This window comes from Sturnus vulgaris, chromosome 2 (genome assembly GCF_052056855.1).
Source record: "Sturnus vulgaris isolate bStuVul1 chromosome 2, bStuVul1.hap1, whole genome shotgun sequence".
Classification (NCBI taxonomy): domain Eukaryota; kingdom Metazoa; phylum Chordata; class Aves; order Passeriformes; family Sturnidae; genus Sturnus; species Sturnus vulgaris.
This window is the reverse complement of record NC_142244.1, coordinates 116,137,631-116,160,974: the sequence shown is the minus strand read 5'-3', so window position 1 is coordinate 116,160,974 and position 23,344 is coordinate 116,137,631. Positions and strand designations below refer to the sequence as shown.

The following is a 23,344-nucleotide window of genomic DNA, read 5'->3' as shown; positions in this document are numbered from 1 at the left end:
TCAGGCCTTGGCAGGGGCTGCCCAGGGAGCTTTGGAGTGCCCATCCCTGGAGGTGGCACCTGGAGGTGGCACTCAGGGTGCCAAGGTGGCCATGGGGCACAGCTGGGACTCCATGGGCTGGGAGGGCTTTTCCAGCCTCAGGGATCCTGGGATTCTGGGATTCACAACTCTGCCCCAAATGTGTTTGGTGTTTGGGAGCTGCAGAAAAGCTCACCCAGCCTGAGGCAGGGCTGCAAACTGCAAAAACACTGGGAAGAGACAGAGGGTCCAAGTCCAGGGAATGGGTATTTAAAGATGATTGCCGACCATAAACCCCGGCACACGCTGGGTGTGGGTTCCCAGAAATGCCAGGTTATTGGGAAAGCACAGAAGGAATTTAAAGAAGGTGAGATCAAAATCCCTGTCTTTTAAAATGTGTTCAGTTTCTTTCCTGCCTGGCCAAAGTGTGTGTTCCCTTAAGATAAGAGTTCCACACAACTTCAGTTTCTCCTGGGTTTACTCAGGAGCACTAAAAGCAATACAGGTTCTGCTTAAAGAAATCCACTGGGAATCAGCAGAGCTCACCTGCACACGACCTGAGGGTGTATTGCTTCCAAAGTTCAATTTTCATAGAGTGAAAGTTGGGATGTGAGGGGCAATCACTTATCACATTGATAAAAAAGAAACTGAATTATTACCTTAAAGATCATAGTAAAATCTATATTATCATTTAAAGACTTCTGGGCAACCCTCAGCTTACTCTAATCAGCCACATTAAGAAACCCAGATTCCACTGAGACAAAGGAAAGAGACTGCTCTACAGGAAAGAAAAAAAACAATGTGGACAGGTTATTTCTCTCCTAATTAAAAGATTTCCAATGCTGGGAGAAGCAGCAGCAAAGTCCTGTGGCTGTTTATCTGCCCCAGGCTGGAGAGCAATCCACTTCACACCTGGGAATGAGCAGTGACTCCAGAAATCTCGGTGCTGTCAGCAGGACAGCTCAGCCATGGAAACACTCATCTCCTTCGAGGAGAAAAGCACATCTGGCCCACAGAGGGGAATTCATGGAGATGTGTGTGGAGAGGAACTGCTTACAGCACTCCCTCCCTCTGCTTGGTGTGTCCAGGGCTCCACCAAAACCCGCTGTTTGTAAAAATGACAATTCAAAGTAAAAACACGCTTTAAAAAAATTAAAATAAAATTTAAAAGAGCAAAAAGAATACACGGGTTTGATCAATCATGGCTTGGGTTTATTTTGTTGGGTTTTTTTTCAAAATAGAATTCACAAAGAGTATTTTTTTTGAGACTGACTTTGTTGTTCCTAGGGGAGGAAAAAGCCCTAATGCCTAAAGTCCAGCAGAGTGTCACAGGCTAAGGAAATGATTTCCCCTTGTTTTATGCCAGCCTGGCACAGCCTGTCCCCACTCAGAGCGTTTGCTGGCCAGTGCCATCAGTCCTGAGTGTCACTCAGCCCCAGCTGAGTGCCTGCAGCATCTGTGCTTCACACAGGACCAGGTGGCCACCGTGGGCAGGACAGGGACATGTGGCCACAGGAGTGGCCATGTCCCATCCTGCAGGAATGCCTGTTTTGCTGGGAACATGAGCAAGGCAAGGGGACCACAGAGCTCCAGGGCTTCTGGCACTGGCCAAGGTGCACATGGATGGAACAAGACTTATGGCTGGACACTGGTGTGGGATATCACACCCTATAACCCAGCCCCCCCCCAAAAAAAGTGAATTATTTCACACTCCAAATATAGAATCTGCTTCCCAGAGTTGATCAACACAACTGAGTTCATTTTTTGCTCTCCTAATAATAGCCTGTGAAAGCAGGATTGTTCCAAAGATCCCTGGAACACAGCATATGTCTTATGTCCTCCACAAATATTAAACATACCCCCACCCATCCCTTCCATACTTCTCCCTCATTTGCTACTGTGACAAAGATATTCGTTAATGAATCTTAATGACTCATCCCAAATGTTGTTTTTAAGAATTGTGATAAGCACTAGACGGGGTGACTAATGGACTGTGTGCAACACCTAGACAACGTGAGCAATTCCTTGTTTGCTCAAACCATATTAGATACTGATAACAGATACAGGCATTGCACCTGCTCCATTGTAAAAAAGGAAAAAGCAACCAGGACAGATAGAGCAACTGCTGCTTGTATTTGTATAAAGTGAATTTTTCTTGTCAGGGTTTCAGAGAACATATGCTGGGGCTGCTATAAAACTACCTGCTCTTGTAAAAATGACTAATTTGACTTTGTGCCCCTGGGGAAGCGAAAGCACAAAGACAGCCACTTTGGCTAGGATGGAACAGAGCTTCTCAGAGATGGCTGTGAATGAAACACGGGCAGTTTTCCAAGCCTACTAAAGTATGCACCAGTGGACACAACCATCTCCTCATCCACTTACAGCTCAAGCTGGCATCACCTTTGCTTTTCCTGCTTCTAGGAGTAGGGTTGGATTCCTTGATGGAATGGCCTGAACAGCCTTCCAGTAGGAAAACAGTCAATAAAACAGGATGTAGATCTTAGATATGGGTTATTTTAGTCAAGCTCACTCAATAGATTAATTTTTGCTCCAGATGCTCCAGGCTGAGATTCTCAATACAGAGAGGGGTGAATGCTCCTGACTACAGTGCTCCACTCCTGAATTTTTGCTTTGGTCAGGAGAGAAGCCATTAACTTCTCCCTCTCTCTCAGAACTGAAAACTTGTCCCAGTAGAATCCCAGAATTACTAAGTTTGGAAAGATTTCCAAGGTCATTGACCCATCCCCACCTTGTCCCCAGCCCAGAGCTCTGAGTGTCACATCCAGGCCTTCCTTGGACACTTCCAGGGATGGGAACTCCAAACCTTCAAAGCTTTACAGCCCTTCAGTGCAGAAATTCCTCCTGATGTCAAACTTGAGCCTTCCCTGGCCCAGCCTGAGGACATTTCTTGTCCTGTCCCTGTTCCCTGGAGCAGAGCCTGATTCCCCCTCCCTGCCCCTCCTGTCAGGGAGTTGTGCAGAGCCACAAGGTCCCCTCTGAGCCTCCTTTTCTCAAGGCTAAACAATCCCAGCTCCCTCACATACCAAAACACAGCACCTGCCCAGAATGAATTTGAAAATATTGTGTAAACAGAGATATTCCTGTTCACTGACCACAATGAGAGTCACTGCTGTGCTTTTTGCAAGGATGTGTCCATGCACTGAACATGCAGTAAGAGGGATCCATGGATGCAATCATGGCATTCACTTGCCAAAAGGAATCAAGTGATTAGAAATGACTGCCTTCTCACTTTCAGTGCCACGAGTTCTGCCACTACCCAGCACTTGGGCTGGCACAGCTCAGTCCACAGACAAAAGTCAAGGCAGTGGAAAAGAGAACTGGGAGTTTGCTCTGGGAGCTGAGGGATTAATCACAGAATATCCTGAGTTGGAAGGGACCCACAAGGAATATCAAAGTCCAGCATGGATACCCCAACAATCCCAGCCTGGGCATCTCTGGCAGCTCCTGGAGCTCTGTGCCCATTCCCTGGGGAGCCTGGGCAGTGCCCAGCACCCTCTGGGGGAAGAACCTTGCCCTAAAATCCAACCTAAATCCCTCCTGGCCCAGCTCCAGCTGCTCCCTGGCTCCTGTCCCTGTCCCAGAGCAGAGATGGGAACTGTCCCTTGGGAGGAGCTGCAGTCCCCAGGGAGCTCTGTCCTCAGTGTCCCCTGCTCCAGCTGAATGAGAATGAAATCAGCTGAGAATAATAAAGAAGGTAAAAGAAAACATAAAAGATGAACCAAATCTATGATGCCAAGGCCCGAGCCCTGACACAACAGTATAATATGTCAGCATGGAAAAAATAATGTGAAATCATTGTTCCAAAAATATTCCCAGTGCTCACATGGACAGCTCCCACTTAGAGAAGCACAAGAGCAGCAGTGACAGAGCTCCAAGCCATGAGCTCTCTCACCCTGTGCTGTGAATATCATTATCTACTCACCTAGGGCTAAAGCAAAGTTTTTAAACAGCTTTCACATCTCACCAAAGTGCCAGCAAGTTGGGTAACTTTTACAGCCACGGAACAACGATGCCAAACTCCCCTGATTTTGGTGAGGGGGGGGAAGAAAAAAAGAGCTCATACCCAGCAAGATGAATTCCTGCCCTCGCTGCACTGAAGGGCACTCACAGTGATTAGTGAGCTGACCAGGAGAATCACAAGCTTGTGCACAAGCAAAGTAATTCTTAAATGAAACCAGCAGGGAATAAAAGAAAAAGCTTTGCTGCTAAAGGAAGCTCAAACATACTTTTTTGAACCCAGTCATCCAAGAGCAATTATTAAGCTCTGTTGTTTCTGAATACACTTGGCCTTAAAATATTAACATGTGCTTTTTGTTTTATGCCTCAGACTGCATGAAATGAATTAAATACACCCAAAATGGTATGAGCAATCTCTCAAGCATTAGCTAGTTTAACAACTAACCTTCTGCTTTTGTATGAAAGGTAAAGGTTTGGGTTTTTCAATCATATGAGGCATCATCCTACAGTTCATATGTTAGGCATCTCTCTTGTCCACTGGCAGCATTATCTGAGGCATGCCTGCAACGTTTTCACTTAATTAAAAAAAAAAAATCAACCAGATGCATAAACCCTTCAAATTTTTATGCTTTATGCAGCTGGGAGTTTACGTGACTTCTTTGAGAGTTTTGAAGGTGAAATGTAGCATTTTACAGGTAAAATGTAGCGATGGCTGCTGCTGCTCAAACTTTGACACAGTTTGTTTTTTTTTTTTTCTGGGCAGTAATTAGCCGTGTTGGTTTGCATGTGCTCAGAGTAATGACACACACACACACACACACAAATAACTCACTGCACTTTGTGACTCACTGGGATGCCTTCGCAGAAATTACCTTGGTCACACTCTGTGCTCCAAACACCGTGGGGAGAACTCTGCAGTGGGGACAGTCAGCTGTGTTTTATTTTAGCTGTGAACAATCTATGTCTGGGTGAAGAGCCATTCCAAGCCCCCCTTTCCCCCCAAACCTGTATAAATATTTTGTTTCAGTCACGTTTGAATGGCAGAGTAAATGAGTTTCATCCTTTGTTTCAACCATAACAGCGCCTTGTTTGAAGTTGCTATTTCAAGCTGGGAGAGCTGGGCCTTTATTTTTCAAAGATGTTATTTCCTGAGACCCTTTACTCTGTGAACTTACAGCCTGCTGCCGCTGGAGCTTCATTGTTAATTGTCTTTTTAGGGGCACAAATATACAGCCTTTCCTTTCAAATTCAGGACGGCTCTGTTTATTTACGCTGCTGAATGCAAACTGGCTTTGGAGGAGGCATCCCTGGTGCTGCAGGGATGCCAGCAGCAGTGGGAGGAGGTGCAGGGACCCTGAGAGCCCACCAGATATTTTTGGGGCTCCCAGGAAAGGGCTGCTCCAGCCCAGCCCTCCCTACAGCAGCTGGAGGAGGAGGAGGAGGAGGAACACGTGCACCCCAAACCTCCCCAGCCAGAGGAGCTGAGCCAACATGCAGATGAGGGTGCCACGCACACCAGGACAGCACGACAGGGATTTTCACTGCTGTGTGTGTCCCCTGCCCCTGTGGTGCAAGAGGAATTCTGGAGGAGTAAGTCACAGCTGCAATGCAGCCCTGCCACATACCTGCCTCCTCACATTCCCTCTCCACGCTTCAAACCTCGGCATTTTTAGGGTCTTATTCCCCCTCTCTGTTGTCCCCAGTGAGGCTATGGTGTGCAGACAGTCAGTGAAGCCCTTCCCTGGGATGCCCTGACCATCAGCTGCTGCCCCTCTGCCCCTGCAATGAGCTCACAATGCAGCCCTGCAGCTGCTCAGATCAGAAATACGGGCCCAAATAATGCCCTTGGACAGCCATTCACTGCCAGGTACTTAAAAAAAAATCTAGCTCGTTCCTTTACTTTAATTCACTACAAGAGAGTAACTCTTCTGCTTATTTCTGAGGCACTGTTGCAGAGAAAGGTAGTTAAAAAAAATTCAGAACTGAATCCTTAGCACTCACTTTCATCATAGGTCCTCATTCCAACAAAAAAATTATAATCAAGAAGGACTGAAAAAAAAGTCCTGCCTATCTGGACTACCACAGAAAAGAGAACTTGGTAATGCTGTTTTCTTTCTTCTTTACCACTTTTCTTTCCTTTTCCCTTTCTAGCAACTTCACTCTTGAGCACCACAGTGCTCCTACAAAAAAAAAAAAAGCAAAAATATCAGGAAAAAATATCTCAGAAGTTTGCAGCTAGATGCTGATTCAATTATTCTTAAACTGATACATAACTCCCTCTTTTGTCTCTGGCTCACAGAGTGCCAACACACACAGAAATAAAACCACAGAAAATTGTGAGTAGGATGGACAATTCCTAAAATAGAACCAAACACACAGACACATTACAAAAGTCAAACCAAACCTATTTTTCCTTTGCCTCTCTGGGTTAATGATGTGACATTTTGAAAATGAGCCGTGCAGAGGGGACACAGGATTAAAGAGGAACTTGGACTGGAACGTTTCAGGTCTCTGCTCTGACCTGCTGGGCTTGCTCTGGGCTTTGGCCACTCCACTGTGGATCAGAGACTCCCCCAGAGGAAGCTTTCACTCACACTGGGAGCATTCATTCCCAAATATCGAATTGGCATTTTCCCTGCTGCCACTGTGCACCTCTGGAGGAGTCTGGCTCTCCCTTTGCTCCAACCTCCCATTAAGGAGTTGAAATCAGCAATGAGATTCCCCATTAGCCTGCTTTTCTCCAAACTAATGAAACCCAGCTCCCCCAGCCCCTCCTCATACATCATCCAGCCCACTAAGCACAAACCACTTCTAATGAAGTCTATTTCTATACTAACAATAAGTAAAATTTAATGAACTTAAATACTCTTACATAAGAAGAACTGCTCTAAAAATAAGACCTTTCAATAGAGCAAAATATGGCCAGGTTAATAATTTTGCTCTGGGTCCCAGAATGTTAATTTAGCAAGAAATAAATAACTCCTAGCCTTTCATCTTATCTTTCTGACAGATGTTTCCCCTATAAAAAGGGTGTCATAATTGTTTTTGTCAGTGTTATAATTAAAATTGCTATGCAGCTGACATACAGTTTTTAATGGTTTCCCCTAGGATTATAGCAGATGTTGCCTTATTAGATCAGGGCTCTCCTGGAGTAAGAAATGTCATTGGCATAATCAAGACACTTCTTTAAGCCTCTCAAAGTAGACTGTCACAATTTTCCCAGTAACATTTGACCCTAAGGGATGAAATATATCCTGCTTTTCTAAGGAGAAAGTTTTCTGAGGAGTTTGAAAAAAATACTAAAAGAAATCCAGTTTTTGCTACAGCCAGAAATAGCTGGAGGGAGCCCTGACAACTGCACCAGCAAGGCCAAAGAAACTGTGGGCTTTTAATGGCAAAAATGTTCACAGGTAAAGGTAGAGGATCACTTGAAATCTGGTGAGGAGCTGAGAAATAGCAGTTAGTGGGCTCTTACTAGAAAAGTTACAACCCTATGACACAAGTGTTAATTTGGAGTTTAAATGAAGCAAGGTGTAACAGCAAACTTCTCTCTAAGTGCAGTTTGGGTCCTTGAGTGTTCACTGAAAATCCAGGGAAGTCAAGGGGGAAGCAAGAAGAAAGGGTGGCTCCAATGGTCAGCTGGAAAAAGCACATGGATCCCTGGTCTGAATGCACACAAAGTGTTTAATATCATTATAAATCATCTGTAGGTGATCTGGCAAGAGAATTGGGTAAGTTAGGTGACTCCAACCTAAGAAAAGCCACCCAGGCCCTGGCCTGCCTGTCCACAAAATCTCTCCAGCCCCTCAGGGTGAATTCACTTCCACCAAATAAATTCGGCAGAAAGTTAACTTTACATTTTGGTGTCACTGAGCTCCTTGCGACTTTCCAAGGGCCAGCAAATTTTTTTCCCCAAGGTGTGAGGAACGCCAACTCTGTTTCACAGCATCTGCGATTCGCAGGCTGCAGCTTTTCCGCGTCGCATCCCGTTTTATATTAAGAGCTCCCCAAAATAATTGCGGAAGGTGCGACATGACATAATCGCTGAAGTTCCGCAGCACCGAAGTGTCGCAGCTTGCTTATGAACATCACAGAATCGGGTTGGGAAAGATCTCTTTGAGAGCATCGAGGCCAACTTTTGACAGACTACCAAACCATGGCACTGATGCTTTTTGAACGCCTCCAGGGATGGTGACTCCACCATCTCCCTGGGCAGTTCTAATCAGCCTTTCTATAAAGAAATTCTTCCTGATGCCCAAACAGACTCTTTCCACTCGGAATTTCAGGGGTTAACTCTCCTAATCTCACCCAACTCGACGAGAGGCATTAATTAAAAAACAAGCATGGAAAACGTCCAGCATGAATTATCTCACGCATAACCGGTGCAGGGAGGGGGAAGGAAACAAAATTAAAAAAAAACAAAAAACAAAAAAAAAAAAAAAAAACAAAAAAACAACATCCGTCTCTCGGAACGACATAAAACAGCTTTTTTTCCCCCCTCTTCGTTTTCCTCCCCGAGCCGCTCTCCGCATCCCCGGCGCTGGCGGAGCCGAGCGCGGCTGGGCCGGTACCAGCGACAACAACAAGCGGAGGGGCCGGGCTTGAGGGAGGCGGGTCCGGCCGCCTCCCCCCGCCCGCTGAAGAGCGCCTGCGAGGGCGGGCAGGCGGCACAGCACGGAGAGGAGCCGAGGGGAGGCAGAGGCGGAGCAGAACCAGCGCGGAACCAGCGCGGCACCAGCGCGGCAGCACCGCGGGCCGCCCTCACTCGCGGCCCGGCCGGCAGCGCCCACACACCGCGGGCACCCGCCTGCCTTCCGTGCCGCATCCCGCCCCTTGTGTGCTCCCCTCCTTTCGCCGGGACTCTCCGCCGGGATCTGCGCTGCTCTTGGTGGTGGTGGTGGTGGTGGTGGTGGTGGTGTTGTTGTTGGCCGGTGCGGCCGCATCGAGGATATTTTGGCTCGGCCGAGAGGCAGCGGCGCCTCGATCCTTGGACGCCGCGTGTGGGGCCGCGGCAGCGGCGGGGACCAGGTGAGGCGGGGGCGGCGGGGAGGATGGAGGGGGGAGGAAAGCACAAAGGGCTCGTCTGTGCTCCTGGGACCCTTCCAGGCTGGTGCTGCCCGGATTCTCCCCGGGGATGCCGATCACAACCCCCAGAACCCCAGCTCAGCCTCGCTCCCCCGGGATTGAGGAGAGCTCATCCCCCAGGGGATGCCGCGGCCCCGGCAGGAAGGGGTTAATGGGCAGCGCGCTCTGGATTTGGTTAGGACTTTAAAAAAAAAAAAAAAAAAAAAAAAGCCACGTTGGGGCTGTGTGATCTGCCCACCGAAGTTTTTTTTACGTGGGCGAAGCGTGTGTCATGGATGAGAAGCCGGGCAGGCTCCCGGCGGAGCTCAGGGGCTGGACGGGGCTCGCCGTTCTCTCCTACCCTCTTCCCAAAGGAGGCGGGTTTTTTCCCCTTGAAAAAAATTACCTTTAAAACAAAACCAACAATCAGGTGTAACAACCCCCCTTCCCGCTCTAACCCCTAAAAAAATACCCCTAAAAACCCCAGTAAAAATAACTGGAGGTACATCAAGATCCATGGGGAAGCAGCGCGCTTCTCTTCCCCATGTGGATGCTGCCCAGCTGCGCCCAGCTGTGCGCAGGCACCTGGCTGCTGCTGAAAAGCAGGCGATCAGAATTCAGGAGTATTAGTTAATAAGTGCCTGATCCTGTTGACCCTGTTCTGGTTCACCCACTCAGCTATGCGGGGGTGTTGAGGAAGGTGTCCTGCCAGTTAAACCAATTATAGCTGGCAAGTCGCAGTCATCAGCATTAGTGGAGGAGTTGGAGGTAAGGCCCAGTCACACCAGTGTGGCTTTTCTGAACTTAAAACAGCAGCTTTCCAAAGCCACGTTTAACGCCTCTGTGCCACAGAAATCCGCGTTGCTTTTCCAGCTCTGTTTGTCTTGTGGTATCTCTGTAAGGGTTTTGTATCTCAGGGCTGGAAATTTGTGCTGCAGATGGGGAGAGAGCTGATGTGGGATGAGCAAAGGATATAGAAATTCCTCTGATTGACATACTCGGTTGGAGGAAGAAAGCTGGAGTGTTGCAAAACGTGCTGAGCATCTCCATGTGCTTTTCAGCCAGAGCTCTGTGTCTCATTTTTCCAAAGCTTTTCTTCAGAACAAACCCAGCATGGTAAAAACAGGGGCTTGGGTTAATGAGCAATGCTGTGTAATCAACACTTGGTATAAACCTTTTGTCTCAGGGCCCTAAACATCTCTAAAGAAACAAAAAAAAAAAAAAAAAGACAGGAAGGAGAGAATCCCAGCTTTTTTAGTGGACGGGGAAGTGCCTAACAGGATTTGTGGAGAGGTCAGAATTGCACACAAGTGCCAGGAATCTTATTTGTACTCTTAACCAGGGATCAGACCTCAACTTACACAATATACATACAACATTTTCACAAATACTCAAATCCCTAAGCCGGTTATCCCTGGACACCAGAGCAGAATTCAAAGGCAAAAGAAAGGGTATTGGAAATTGCCATATACTTTTTAAAAAGCCCAGCCAAATGCAAGGATAAACAGTTGTTTAAACTGTGGCAAATTTAATGAACAGATTAGGATGCTTGCTGAGTGAGACTCATGCTGTGTGAAATTCTTTGCTGCTCAATGAGATGTGTAATTTAGATCAAATATTTGTACGTGCTGTTTGAGGTAAAAAACATCATTCAGTAGATTGCACTTTTTGAGTAACATTAATGAATATTCTTTTCAGTATCAGTTGATTTATTTTGTTTCAATTATAAGGCCCAGTCAAGTTGAAAGAGGCCTTTCATGTTAAGGACTCCTGCTATTTTTTTTTAAATTTTATTTTTAAGTGATCAGCTATTTAAGAGGATGAAAGAGTTCCTTGTCTTTGGCTGTTGGATGTTTTTATTTTCCTCTCTATTTATATGGACGGCTTTTGAATGTGTTGCCATTTTTAACAAGCTCGGTTTATTTTGTTAAATCCTAATTTACGATTTTTTTCTGAATTTTAAAATGATCTTTTTTCTGATTTTTAAAGTGATTTTTTTTCCCTTGTGTTAACATGATGAGTGATAGATTTGGCTTGTAATAAGTGATTGCAGTTTTGTGGAAATCTTGAAAGTGTCCTCTGTGGCTGTTTAAGTACAAATGCATGTTTTCAGGCAGTTGCTGTGGAACAAGGGAATCCAGCCCAATGCTGTGAAAAAAAGGAAGGAAAATTGAGTGTAGCTTGATAAGATATCATTCACTAACACATAAATTGCAGCATCATGATAAACCTGAGTAATGACCATAAAACTGGCTTTCTTCCTTATGTTTGATCTTCACCATAGGATAGGAATCTTCCCACTCTTCTCCTTAAGTGATACATAGGAGAAAAGTTACACAGGCCTCACACAACTCTGTTCCTGGTAATAAAGGAAATATGATAAAGGTTTGACTTCAGTAGCATAAAAATATGGATAGTGGTCCCATTATCAGCCCTTTGAAAAGGGTATTTTACTGCATAAACCCCTTTTCAATTAAAACTTATAAATGTGCTTTATAAATGTGTTGATCCTGTGTTTAGAAAATGCAAGATAACGTGGATTGGAGTAAAGCAGTGAAGGCAGGAGGCTGGGGACACTGGGAATTGGCTTCTCTGGTTATTCATGAAGGGGTGAGTGCAGGAGGTGAAGGTGTATCACTGTGTCACTCTGTCACTCCTCTTCCCCTGAAAGCCAAAGTCTGAAGTGAATCATGGCCTGTGAGAAGGCATGGAGTAAGCAAAAACAACACAAAACTGATTACCTAAGCTAAAGGGTGAAAAGGTGGAATATACCCCAAAGAGACAGGTACTTGGTGGACAAGAGATTTCCGTGGGCTTTCCAGGCAAACACAGATTTTGTGAAAGCTGTCCCAGTTGAAAAGCAAGATGGGAACTGCCCTGTGTGGTTGGGAGCTTGGAAAAGCTTTCCCTGTATCTCACTGCCAGAGCTGCTCCACATCTGTTACCATCTGCTTCCTCCTCCTTTGGCAGTGTTTTTAATGTGACCCCTCTCGTTTTTCAGATGAGTGACTTTGGGATCAGGAACATGGATCAAGTAGCTCCCGTGTCGAACATGTACAGAGGAATGCTCAAGGTGAGTCCCAAACCCAGCTGGGGCAGCTCCCAGCCAGTGCTTTTGTTGTGTTCCTACAGTGCTGGAACAGGAGTTGGATAAGCCAAGTGAACTCGGGTTTAATTGCTCCCCTTTAATCTTCTGCCAGAGTATTTCCACTGAGTTCCTCAGAGATGTGAAAAGCAGGACTGAAATAGGAATCTTGCACCCTCAACCTTCTCTCCATTCCCTAAATCCTAAGAATTTAAAAGAGGTAGATGAGATCTGAGCTCAAATTCGCTGGTGTTGGTGGAACTTGTGCCAAAATAAAGGTTAAAGGATGGGGCAGCAGGAGAGGGTTTGTATCTTTAGTTTGATGAGACTGATAGGACTGGTCAGGTTTGGTATCTTCCTGAACCTTGTTTGGAATAAAAGCCAGTTATTCACTTAGAACTGTTATTACTTGAAGCCAAGTACATTGTAATAACTCCAAAAATAATTAAATTTATTTTATCTTTAGGTAGACTGAGCTTGTTACCTTATTTTGAGAGGAATTTACATACTGAGGTCAGCAGACTATAAAGGCTCAGTCTTAAAGGGCATCCCCCCTCCCCATTCATGCAAGTTGCTTTTTAATCCCAGTATCAATTTTTTACACAGCATTGATTAATGTTAACCAATTAAAAGTATGGGAGACCCTTTCTGCTCTCATTAGCTTTGAGGAATGGCCATGCTTTGAACAGTCATAGAGGCTCTGGGATGCTGACTGCTCTGAAGCTTTATGTCCCCTCTTAACCTTTTTTCTTCCCCACAAAGAAATCCAAGAGATCCCCCAAACTTAACATCTGTGTGCTCTGAACACAGCGGTTGCTCTAAGCAGTTATTCAGTGCTCAGTTGTCATAGAATTAAGTCAGAGACTTGTGTTCTGCTGTGCTGTAGCTGTTCACATTCCATTTGATTTCGTTCTGCAATAATTACATGTATTGAAAAGCCAAGCAGAGTAGTTGTGTAACTGATAGGACGAGCAGAATTCATTCTGCATTGTGTTTTTCCTCTTTTACTACTATTAAATGAAGAACGTGCTTACACATTAATTTTCTCCCTTTTGAAATATGAAACTAGCACGGTATGGATTTTACTCATTCACATGCCACAGCATTTTTTCCAGTGACTCAGGATAAGGGTCAGCCGTTTACACAAAATGCAGGAGTTTCCAGATTGTGTTGAAAGAACTTGTCCTTTCTTTTAGGTGCTAGAGATGAGTCAGAGCTTTTATCTAGTAATGTATAAAGAATCTTTTACCAGCAGATTTGGCAGCTGTTATTAACTTGTTTTACTCAGACATGAGCTTTTCCACGGGCTGGCTTTGACTTGAGTTGGGGAGTACCTGAACCAGAGGTCCACAATTTGTCCCTGCTGGCCAGGAAATTTTTGAAGGCACTAAATGATGTATGATACTGTTTGTGGTGACATTAAAAGTGAGGGGAAGTTGATCCTAAATTGCTGTTCCAGGAGCATAGTTTAGGTTGCTTTTTGCATTGCATAAAAATCCTTGCCTTGTCCTCAGCTAAATCCTCTCCTTTGGTACAAGCTGGCAAATCGGTGTTTGCCTAAACCAAATAAACATTTGCAAGTTGCTTTTGTCTCCAGCTCCCTGAAGGGCAGGAGCTGCCATGAGCCAGCTGCAGCTTTCCAGAGCAATGTTCTATCCTCAGGTGCCTTTAAAAAAATATCACTGGCAACTTCTATCCATCTTTGCCTGAAGATATTGCATATATGGTTTCCCTGTGACTAACAAGCAAGTTTCATAAGTTGTTTTTGAAGTTATTTCCTCCTCTGCTCACATTTCTTCTGCCCCCTAAAGACTACAGTGGTTGGGGGGAATTTAGCAAATTCATACTGCTATTTCTGGCATACACAGTTGGCACAAGTCAAGTTGGAGTTAGGTTTTCAAAATACAGCAATATTTCTTGAATGTCAGTATATCAGTAGAATCCACTTCTATCTGGAACATTTTTATCAGTCTTGTTTATCCCTTGCTGTAAAATGAAAGTAGGAGTGTTTTTCTGAGCACTTGAAAGACTTCAAAATGTGTTTGCTGGCAAATGCAGTAAGGCAGAAGTGTAAAAGTTGCTTCAACATCCTTCCTCAAGTCGTGTGAAGCTGGCTGTAGCTTCAAATGATGTGGTTTAGATGAGTTTTATCCTTTAGAAAAAAAAAAAAAAAGACTTCATAAATCTACCGTAGGTTCTGCATTGGCAGTTTTCCCATAATTTACTGATCTGCCATCACATCCTCATCAAGTTGATAATCAATTTCAAGGGTAAAGAAAATGAGGGTTTTTTTTTTTAAACGTACCTGGAAATAAATATGTATTTATACACACATATGCATTCTTTATTGTTAAAAGCCTCAATTACAGGAAAAAACTGAGACTATCCTGATTTGGCTTTACTGTAAGCTGCAGACCATCCCCCACCTCTTCCTTGTCAGTGGGTTTTATTCACTCAGCAGAAGCTGTGCCCTCGTTGTGGTTACATTTCAAAGCTGGCTCATTCAAGATAGTGGCTGTGCATGATCTCCAGATCTAGGAAACCAAACCCAGACACTTCCTAGCAGTGGAGTTCACAGCTCTCCAGCAAAATGCTGACGTTGTTCTGTGTTTATTCTGCTCCTTTGCAGCGTCAGCCGGCATTTGACACCTTTGACAGCTCAAACTCGCTTTTTGCTGGGTATTTTTTCTCACTCAGTGAAGACCAAACGCTTCAGGAGGTGCCAACAGGATTTGACTCCACTTCTTATGGTAAATCTTCACTTTTTTCCTTTGTCCACGCAGCAGATCAGAGATTGTTGGGGTCTAACTAACATCTCCTGGATGTGCAACGTGGATTTCCCTAAAAAGATGTGGCTTAATACACAGACTTCTGTATATGTGCTTGGTTTTATTCATGTTAGTTTCTTTGTGGATAGTTGTTGTTTTTTGTACTGAAAAGAAATAGGAACTGGGATGCAGTAGCCTATTAAACTGATTTTTCATGGAAGAAGCCTTAGTAGGAATTTCAGCAGAGCTAAGAGTTTCAAAATCTTTAAAAAGAGGGTTTTGTATATTTAATTTTACAACATCTCAACTACAATTAAAGTGCAAATATTCTGAAAGCTTTTTTGATTTTCTGGTGTTAAATCTTAGTGTGTTTTATTCCATACCTTAAAAAACAGGGTAGGGATGTTTTAAGATTTTTTTTTTCATTTTATCTGTGTATGTATTGGCCAGTATCCCAACAAGAGTGCCCTACAAATCCTTGCCTAAAATCCCTGACAAAATGTAGATATTTTACCTGATGCTGCTTTTATCTCCCCTTAGGGAAAGGAAAAAAAAAATCTCCAGCCCTCAAACCCAGAAAACCACAGGCCCTTTGTTCTAATGTGATTCTAATCAGTTAGCTGCTCTGGTCAGCAGAGCAAGTCCTTGCAGATATTAGGAAGGGTGTGGTAAAAACAGAACTTAGGCACAAGTGCAACCTGTAGATAGTCTGGGAGAGCAAGAAGAGCTGCACAGCTCTGAACTGATTTGGAATCTGCCAAGAGCAACTGGGACAGTGGAAGGTGTCCCTGCCCATGGCAGGAGGTGGCACTGGATGGGCTTTAAGGTCCCTTCCAGCCCAAACCATTCTGTGACATAATTCTATGATAAAATGAGGCATCTTCTGGAAAAAAAAAAATTGGCCAATAAGAAAAGCTGAGTGGGAGCCGAATTTATCCTTAAAATAGAATCTTCTTGTAAATTTGAAAGTCAGTGAAGTAGATCAGTGATTTACACTGACATATAATGGTGCCAGCTTTGTGGTTTGATGCATTATTCACCCCCAGCTTGTTACCAGTCACACTTGTTTGGTCCAGATGATGGAATAATCCATTGCACCATGTGCTTGGGTGATGAGATATGATAAAGTCTGAAATGCAGTGTTGAATAGTGCAAGCTGGCTCTTCACAACCCTGCTGTCAGTTACTTAGCTCTCAAATTAAATAAAGATTGTCTGGAGTTGCAAAGAAGTCTCAGGGCAAATTACAGGCAGTAAAATAGGAATAAGCAGTCTCATTTCCCTTTAAAAAAAATAATAAAGTTTCCCTGCAACAAAGGCACTTTATGTAACTACTGAGAGTAAATAAGGATCTATGCATGGAAAGCTGCAAAGCTCTAGTTAGTGATGCAGCCTTATCGAACGAGTAGCACAGAGATTTTAGAGCATGGCATCTCTTTTAAAACACCAACTTTCATCCTTTTTTTTTTTTTTTTTTTTAATTCTTCAAATAGCAAAACCCAGTCACTCCTTTCAGTGGCCTGAAGTTAATATGTCTTCTTCCTCCCCTCCACCCCTTTTCTTTTCTTGCAGAGTCGAACAACTGTGAATTGCCTCTGTTAACCCCGTGCAGCAAGGCTGTGATGAGTCAGGCCCTGAAAGATACTTTCAGTGGTTTCACAAAGGAACAGTGTCGGCTGGGTATCCCAAATAGTAAGTGTTTGCTATTTATAAGCCTTTTTTTTTTTTTTTTTTTTTTTTTTTTTTTTTTAATGCTAAGGAGGAGGCTGAATAGCGGCTCTTTGAGAAGGAAAGAATGATGTCAGTAGGAAATACAAGAATGGATCCTATGTGAATCTGGCACAGCTTGCCTTGGAAAGGCCAGACTTGCTGGTGTTAAAAATGGGTGCATGGAGAGCTCATGCTTTGGCAGCATGAGAGAGAATCAAGCAAGCTGAGGACATCTCTGGTTGCAAGTGAATGCAGAAAGAAAAGAGAGGGACTGAGTTGTTTTAGTTTTTTTTAAAATTCAAGAATACATTCATTCTGAATTCATTCAGAACTCAATAACTTGGCTAAACATTTTTTTTTTAAATTCACTGCTTTCTAAGGAAGATTATTTGACAAGAGCCAGGAGTTATCTCTGAATGCTGCATTCTTCCTGTCTTGCAGATCCCTGGCTGTGGACTGAACAGCAAGTGTGCCAGTGGCTTTCATGGGCTACCAATGAGTTCAGCTTGGCAAACGTGAACTTCCATCAGTTCCTTATGAGTGGCCAAGACCTGTGCAACCTGGGCAAGGAGCGTTTCCTGGAACTGGCACCTGACTATGTGGGTGATATTCTGTGGGAACACCTGGAACAGATGATAAAAGGTAGTTAGAGAGCCAGAAAAAGCTTTTGGTTTAGGGCTCTCCTAACAGAAACAGAAATTGGACTTGATTTCAAAAGTGGTTTCGCTATGAAGGGCTTTATTGCATATGAAAACTCGAAATGAACTTTAAAACTTGGTCAGTAAAAGCATTATCAGCACTGTCAGTACATCCTTGGTGTGCAAAGCACAGATGCAGATAGCTGCAGACATCCTGTGTGCTGGCTGAGTTCATTTTTGGGCAGATTTTATTTGGGAAGATCACTAGAATAAATGAGATTGGGGTATGACCACTAAATACCCCATAAATAAAACAGTTAACCCCATAAATGCAAAGTTAATCAACAGCTGGACCTTAAAGCACACTTATTAAAGCACACAGTTATTGTTGGTTTTGAGTTTTATGTGAAAATTCAGTTGGTGTGATACTAAAATTTTTGTGAGTGGTGAGCCCAAAATACTCCCAAGAGTCAGAAGCTTTCCATAGCACACAGGTCAGATCTTTAAAAGTATAAACCCAAATTTTCTCTTTTTCTTTTCTCCCCAGACAGCCAAGAGAAAACACAGGAACAATATGTGGAGAACTCTCACCTCACCTCAGTTCCTCACTGGGTCAATAATAATTCCTTAAGTAAGTATTTTTAAAAATTCGTATTTTGCATCTCTCAGTTTATTCTAAGCATGTCACAGATTCCAGGGTAGAAACAAAAAGCACCAGAATAGTTCCTGTGCTTGAGGAGAGCATTTGACTTCAGCTGCTCCAGCCTTCTTTCCTTGTATTGTTCAATTGTCACCTAATTTATATCGGAAATCGTTTGAAGAGCAAAGGCTTTGAGAAAATGAAATTTCCTCTTGCTCTGCCAAATCCTCCATCTGTGGAGCAGAATGACCACTCCCATCTCTAGCAAACCGAGGCAAAAACTGGGAAGCAGCAAGAGTTCTGTTTAGGCCTTTTTAAAGGCTCTGGAAGTGTGCTAGAGCTGTTGGAAGTGTGTGGGAGTGCTGGCTCCCTCGGATTGTTTGATTGATGGTGTGTTTTATTCTACCACAGTCAGGCTTCAGCTCAGCCTGATTACACCACTTAATGGGGGAGAGCCTTGCTCAAAACCACTTAAACTTCCCCAGATTTTTCTGTAGTTTCCTTGAAGAGTGAACAATGGGCATTTGTGGCTGGCAAGTTACAGAGGGGGATTTGTGGAATCTGATTTGGTGTATTTAGTGTATTAGTTTGTTTAAGGGTCTCCAGGGAAAAAATCATCTAATTCTTTGGTTTCTTTTTTCAGCTGTTAACGTAGATCAGAATTCCTATGGAATGCAAATGCCTGGATACCCTAAACCCCTCAGTTATCCCAAACCCAGTCTCCTGACTGACGTCTGTCAGACTTCCACGGCCCCGAATCTCCTCAACCCAGAACAAGACTTCCCATTGTTCCCTAAAACCCAAGCAGATGCTGTTGGTGTGAACTACTGTGCAGTAAACCAAGATTTCCCAAGGAGCAATCTCAATTTGCTGATGGATAACTCTGGTGAGTTGTTATCTGCATGATAAACACTGGGCCAAGGCCGTGCTCTGAATGCCTCTTCCTCCTTTGCATGATTTATATGGACAGGATTGAGGAGGAGGGGGGAAAAAAAATCACCAACACCTTCTATTTTATTAATTTTGTTGTTCTATTTGATAAAGGCAAGCTGAGAGAACACGAATCCAGTGACAGTGGTGCTGAGAGCTATGAGAGCTCAGATTCCATGCTGCAGTCCTGGAACAGCCAATCCTCCCTGGTGGATTTGCAGCGTGTGCCATCCTATGAGAGCTTTGAGGATGACTGCAGCCAGTCCCTGTGCCTGAGCAAACCTACCATGTCCTTCAAAGACTACATTCAAGAACGGAGTGATCCTGTGGAGCAAGGGAAACCAGTTATACCAGCAGCCATCCTGGCTGGCTTTACTGGTGAGTAGTGAGGCAAAAACGGTCACTCCTTTTATTTATGTAACACCAGTGTTCCCTATAAGTGTGTGCCACAGGGGTAGAGACCACTAGTCACAAATAATTTCAATTTTATAGGTTACTAAACAAAGTCTCGGGGGTTATCTACCCAAAGCAAGAACAGGCAGGCATGTCGGATCAAGTAAAAATCAAATGCACTTTTTGATCTGTTTGAAAAAGAGGGGAGCTTGGACAAAATCTCCCAAATTTGGAAATTCCCACAGGTGTTGTTAAAGCCTTGTTGCTGTAGTCCTTGCTGAAATTGTAGGATGTTTGCCAAGCCAAAGACTTCAGGACAAGCCCTGGAGCTCAAAATGCAGCTGTTTGGGAGGTGGGAGTGAGAGTTAAAGGATCCATATGAGAGGGAAAGCCATAACTTTTGTCAAATCTTTTGTTTCCATGAAAAACCTGACTTCATTTTTACATGGATAACAGCAGATTTATGCTATAGAGTAAAACCTCAGGTTTCTTTCTGATCTCTAAAAAAGATAAATCAGATTAATTACCAGGTCTGTGATATGAGTCTGCTCATGTATGTTGGTTGTGGTTAGAGCTGGCAGAGGTATTAATTTGTGGTTTTTCTGTGTCTCCTCTTTCCCAACAGGCAGTGGACCTATCCAGCTGTGGCAATTCCTTCTGGAGTTACTGACTGACAAGTCCTGTCAGTCCTTCATTAGTTGGACAGGAGATGGATGGGAATTTAAACTTGCTGACCCAGATGAGGTATGTGGCTAGTTGGGGTGAAAACAAAGATTTTGGGGTCTGGTCTGACATCTGTGGGCCCAGTCTTGGATATAGATGTGTGTTTATCTGCACATTAAAAACAGTGGTGCTGCTTTTGAAGTATTTTGGGAACTTCACTCATTAAAAGTGATGCATTTTCATTTTCTGATACTGTTTCCAGTAGAAAAATTACTGTATTAAGAGATGGGATAAAAAGTCCAGTGAAACTTTTTGATTTAAAAAAAAAAAAAAAAAAAAAAAGAAGGGAGAGAAATCATGAACTCCAAGGAACTTCATAGCATTGAACTTCCAGTAAAGAATTGGCACCTTCTGCCTGATAGCAAATCAATGGTAAAACTGTTTTTTTGAGAGAGCAGATTGTGCCAGAGCTCCAGGAGTGTTTGGACAAAACTCTCAGGCACAGGGTGGGATTGTTGGGGTGTCTGTGCAGGGTTTGGATCCTTGTGGGTCCCTTCCAGCTCAGGGTGTTCTGTGATTCTTGGGGTTTTCCTGTGCAGGGCCAGGAGCTGGCCTGGTGCTGGAGTCACTGTCCCTGGGGGTGTTTAAGACTGGACGTGGCATTCAGTGTCTGGTGGTGTTGGGTCATAGGTTGGCCTTGATCTCAAAGGTCTCTTCCAGCCTGGTTGATTCTGGATTCCTTCCAGCTCAGGATATTCTGTGTTTCTTGGGCTTGTCCAGTGCAGGACCAGGAATTAGGTGGACACTGCCAGCTTGGGGTATTCTGTGATTTCTCCATAAACCTGACCTCCTTAAGCATGTTTTGGCCCATCCCCTACAAACTGGTGTCCTTTGCTATCAGCCACCTTCTCCTGGAACTGCTGTTGAGGTCTTTTGTGGGATCAACTCATTTCTGGAGAGGTTGAGCTGGAACAGAGGCTAGACAGTGTTAAAGGAATAAAGTAGATATTTATTAAAAAGCCTTTAAAGGATACACTTTGGGCAGTGCAAGAGCCTGGCCAAGGCTCAACCCAAGATGGACCCAGAGTCAGGAGTTTTCACACTTTTATAAATTTTGGTCCATTTCCATATTGGGGTTCATTGTCCAATTCCAGCTCCAGGTTCTGCAGTCCCATCCTCCCAGATTCTCTCCTCAGTTCTCTGCTGTTTGCACTTTTTGGGGCTGAAGCTGCAGCGTGTCCTTGGTTCTGGGGCTGGAAAAGGATTGTTCTGTGTGCCTGAGCTGGGAGGAGAACTTTTAACACTTTGTATGACGTTCAGAGTTATGCACTAATGCAGTGCAGAATCTGGAAAATTTGAAAGCTAAAACTTTAAGGCATCACAGTCACCTTGTGAGGCTGCACAGTCACCAACTCTTCTCTTGTGAGGTCGGACCATCCAAAGCAAATAAGATGCTCTGACCGAGACAGGATTTTATTTGCTCACGAAGAAGACGAGCTGAATTAACCCTGCTTTTGCTCCCTGGCAGGTGGCACGGCGCTGGGGGAGGAGGAAGAACAAGCCCAAGATGAATTACGAGAAGCTGAGCCGGGGGCTGCGCTATTACTACGACAAGAACATCATCCACAAGACGTCGGGCAAGCGCTACGTGTACCGCTTCGTGTGCGACCTGCACAACCTGCTGGGCTACACCCCCGAGGAGCTGCACGCCATGCTGGGCGTTCAGCCCGACACCGAGGACTGATCCCGGCCTGGGACACTGCTCTGGAGTCACCCACCAGTGGGGACAATGCCCGGGAGCCGCGGCCGCCCCGCCGTGCGCGGGGAGTGGGGGAGAGGCTGCCCCAGGCGGGACCTTCATCCTTTTTGTGACCATGGAGAGCTGGATGGGAGCCAGTGTGGCCAGTGGGGCTCTGGGGGAGCGGGCACAGCCCTGGCTCTGCCGTGGAGACACGGGGGATGCTCCTGGGGTCAGCATTTCAGCTGCCTGCCCTGCCCTGCCCAACTTCAACACTGCCCTGGAAGGATGGGGTTGGCTTTGAAACCAAAGGTTGGCTGTGAGAAACCAGCAGAACTCTTGGCTGGGATGTTTTCAAACACCACCGTCCTCATGCATTTTATTTAAACTAATTTATTTTAAATGAGCAGTAAGGAGAACAGGTATTACTTTTGTTTTAAAGCACGTTTTGTTATTGTTGTTATTACTGTTACTACTCCAGAAATGTGCTGCATAGGTACATAAACACTCTTGTGTCCAAAACCAGATGTAGCAGCAACTGTTAACAAAAAAGTACACCCCACCCTTTAATAGGAGGGAAGGAAAATCATACCATTTCAATATTCAGTTTGTATATATTCTGTGATTCCTTTGGAAACTCTGATGTTCCTATTTAACAGATACTGTATAGTGTAAATTAAACTAATTGTATGTGTGTTTTGAAATAGGATGAATGTAAACTTATCAAATGTGGGGGTTTTTTCTTCATGTTTGTCTAGGATATACAACCTTCTGCAAATATTTAATTGGCCTGAGAGACAGCAGAAGTTCTATGCTCAGTGTGCATGCATTTGGGGGGGGAGGGAGGGAAGCTGGGCTCAGGATTTTGCCAAGACTGAAGCTGGCAATTCTTTGTGCATTTTGGCATTTTTACAGGAAACTAATGTTGTATTCTGGGACATAAAAGGGCCTGTTTGTGGTTTCTTCTGTAACTGAAAAATGAAAATATTAATATTGGTAAAATTACCTTTTTTTTCTTTATAAATGGCATATGTTTTTCAACTTCTATGCATGTACTTTTAAAAAAAATTTATATACAAGCCTTATTTTTTCAGTTCACTTGTCTCTTCCTGCAGTTTATTCTGTATGATTAAAATACGAATTCTATTTTTGGAAAAACTGTGACTCCTTTTCAGAGATCAGGAGAGTTTTATGTAGCAGCTATTTTTACTGCAAAAAAAAAAAAAAAAGGAAAAAAATCACTGGAAAAACGTACTTTGTAAGAAAGCTTTATTTTTTATCTGAGCTTGATGTACAGTTAAATGTGTTGTACAGTGTGAGAGGTTTAAAAATACGACTCTTCATTAAAACCTCTTGAAAGGAAAATTTTGTGTGTGCTTTTTGATCTGGAAAGTTTCAGAGGAGTTCCTTTCTTGTTTGTTTGTTGGTTTATTCCTCATCCCTCCTGCTCCCACTACCCTCAACAGCTGCAGGATGAAAAAAGTAACCCAAAAAGAAAATAACCAGCCAGGCTTTAGGGCTCATTGGAGAAAATACAGGATGATGGTCTGGAGCTGAGCTAGGTGGATGCAACCATTCTCTCTGGATAGAAATTCAAGTTAACACCTTTGTGTTGTGCCTCTGAGAGAAAACTGGCACTTCTGTGGTGTGAAAGAGCGTGTAAAGTGGTGGGGGAAGATATGGAAAAATAGAGGTGGGAAGATAACTTTAGCTTGAACTGT

The 23,344-nt window shown here is 44.1% G+C and overlaps 1 protein-coding gene across 1 annotated transcript; it reads left to right on the top strand.

Moving 5' to 3' along the window:
* The first annotated feature begins 8,611 nt into the window (after window positions 1-8,611).
* ETS2 (ETS proto-oncogene 2, transcription factor) lies at window positions 8,612-22,988 on the top strand. The gene is made up of 10 exons (XM_088160479.1): window positions 8,612-9,024; window positions 12,062-12,133; window positions 14,775-14,895; window positions 16,484-16,603; window positions 17,063-17,263; window positions 17,807-17,890; window positions 18,543-18,785; window positions 18,944-19,207; window positions 19,848-19,966; window positions 21,414-22,988. The coding sequence occupies exons 2-10, from the start codon at window positions 12,062-12,064 to the stop codon at window positions 21,627-21,629; spliced, it is 1,440 nt and encodes a 479-aa protein (XP_088016605.1). The 5' UTR covers window positions 8,612-9,024; the 3' UTR covers window positions 21,630-22,988.
* The last annotated feature ends 356 nt before the right edge of the window (window positions 22,989-23,344 follow it).

Coding starts and splice junctions, on each gene's coding strand:
- ETS2 (XM_088160479.1), top strand. CDS start 12,062: ATGAGTGACTTTGGGATCAGGAACATGGATCAAGTAGCTCCCGTGTCG. Junction 17,264..17,806: donor CCTGGAACAGATGATAAAAG/GTAGTTAGAGAG, acceptor TTTTCTCCCCAG/ACAGCCAAGAGAAAACACAG. Junction 17,891..18,542: donor GGTCAATAATAATTCCTTAA/GTAAGTATTTTT, acceptor TTCTTTTTTCAG/CTGTTAACGTAGATCAGAAT.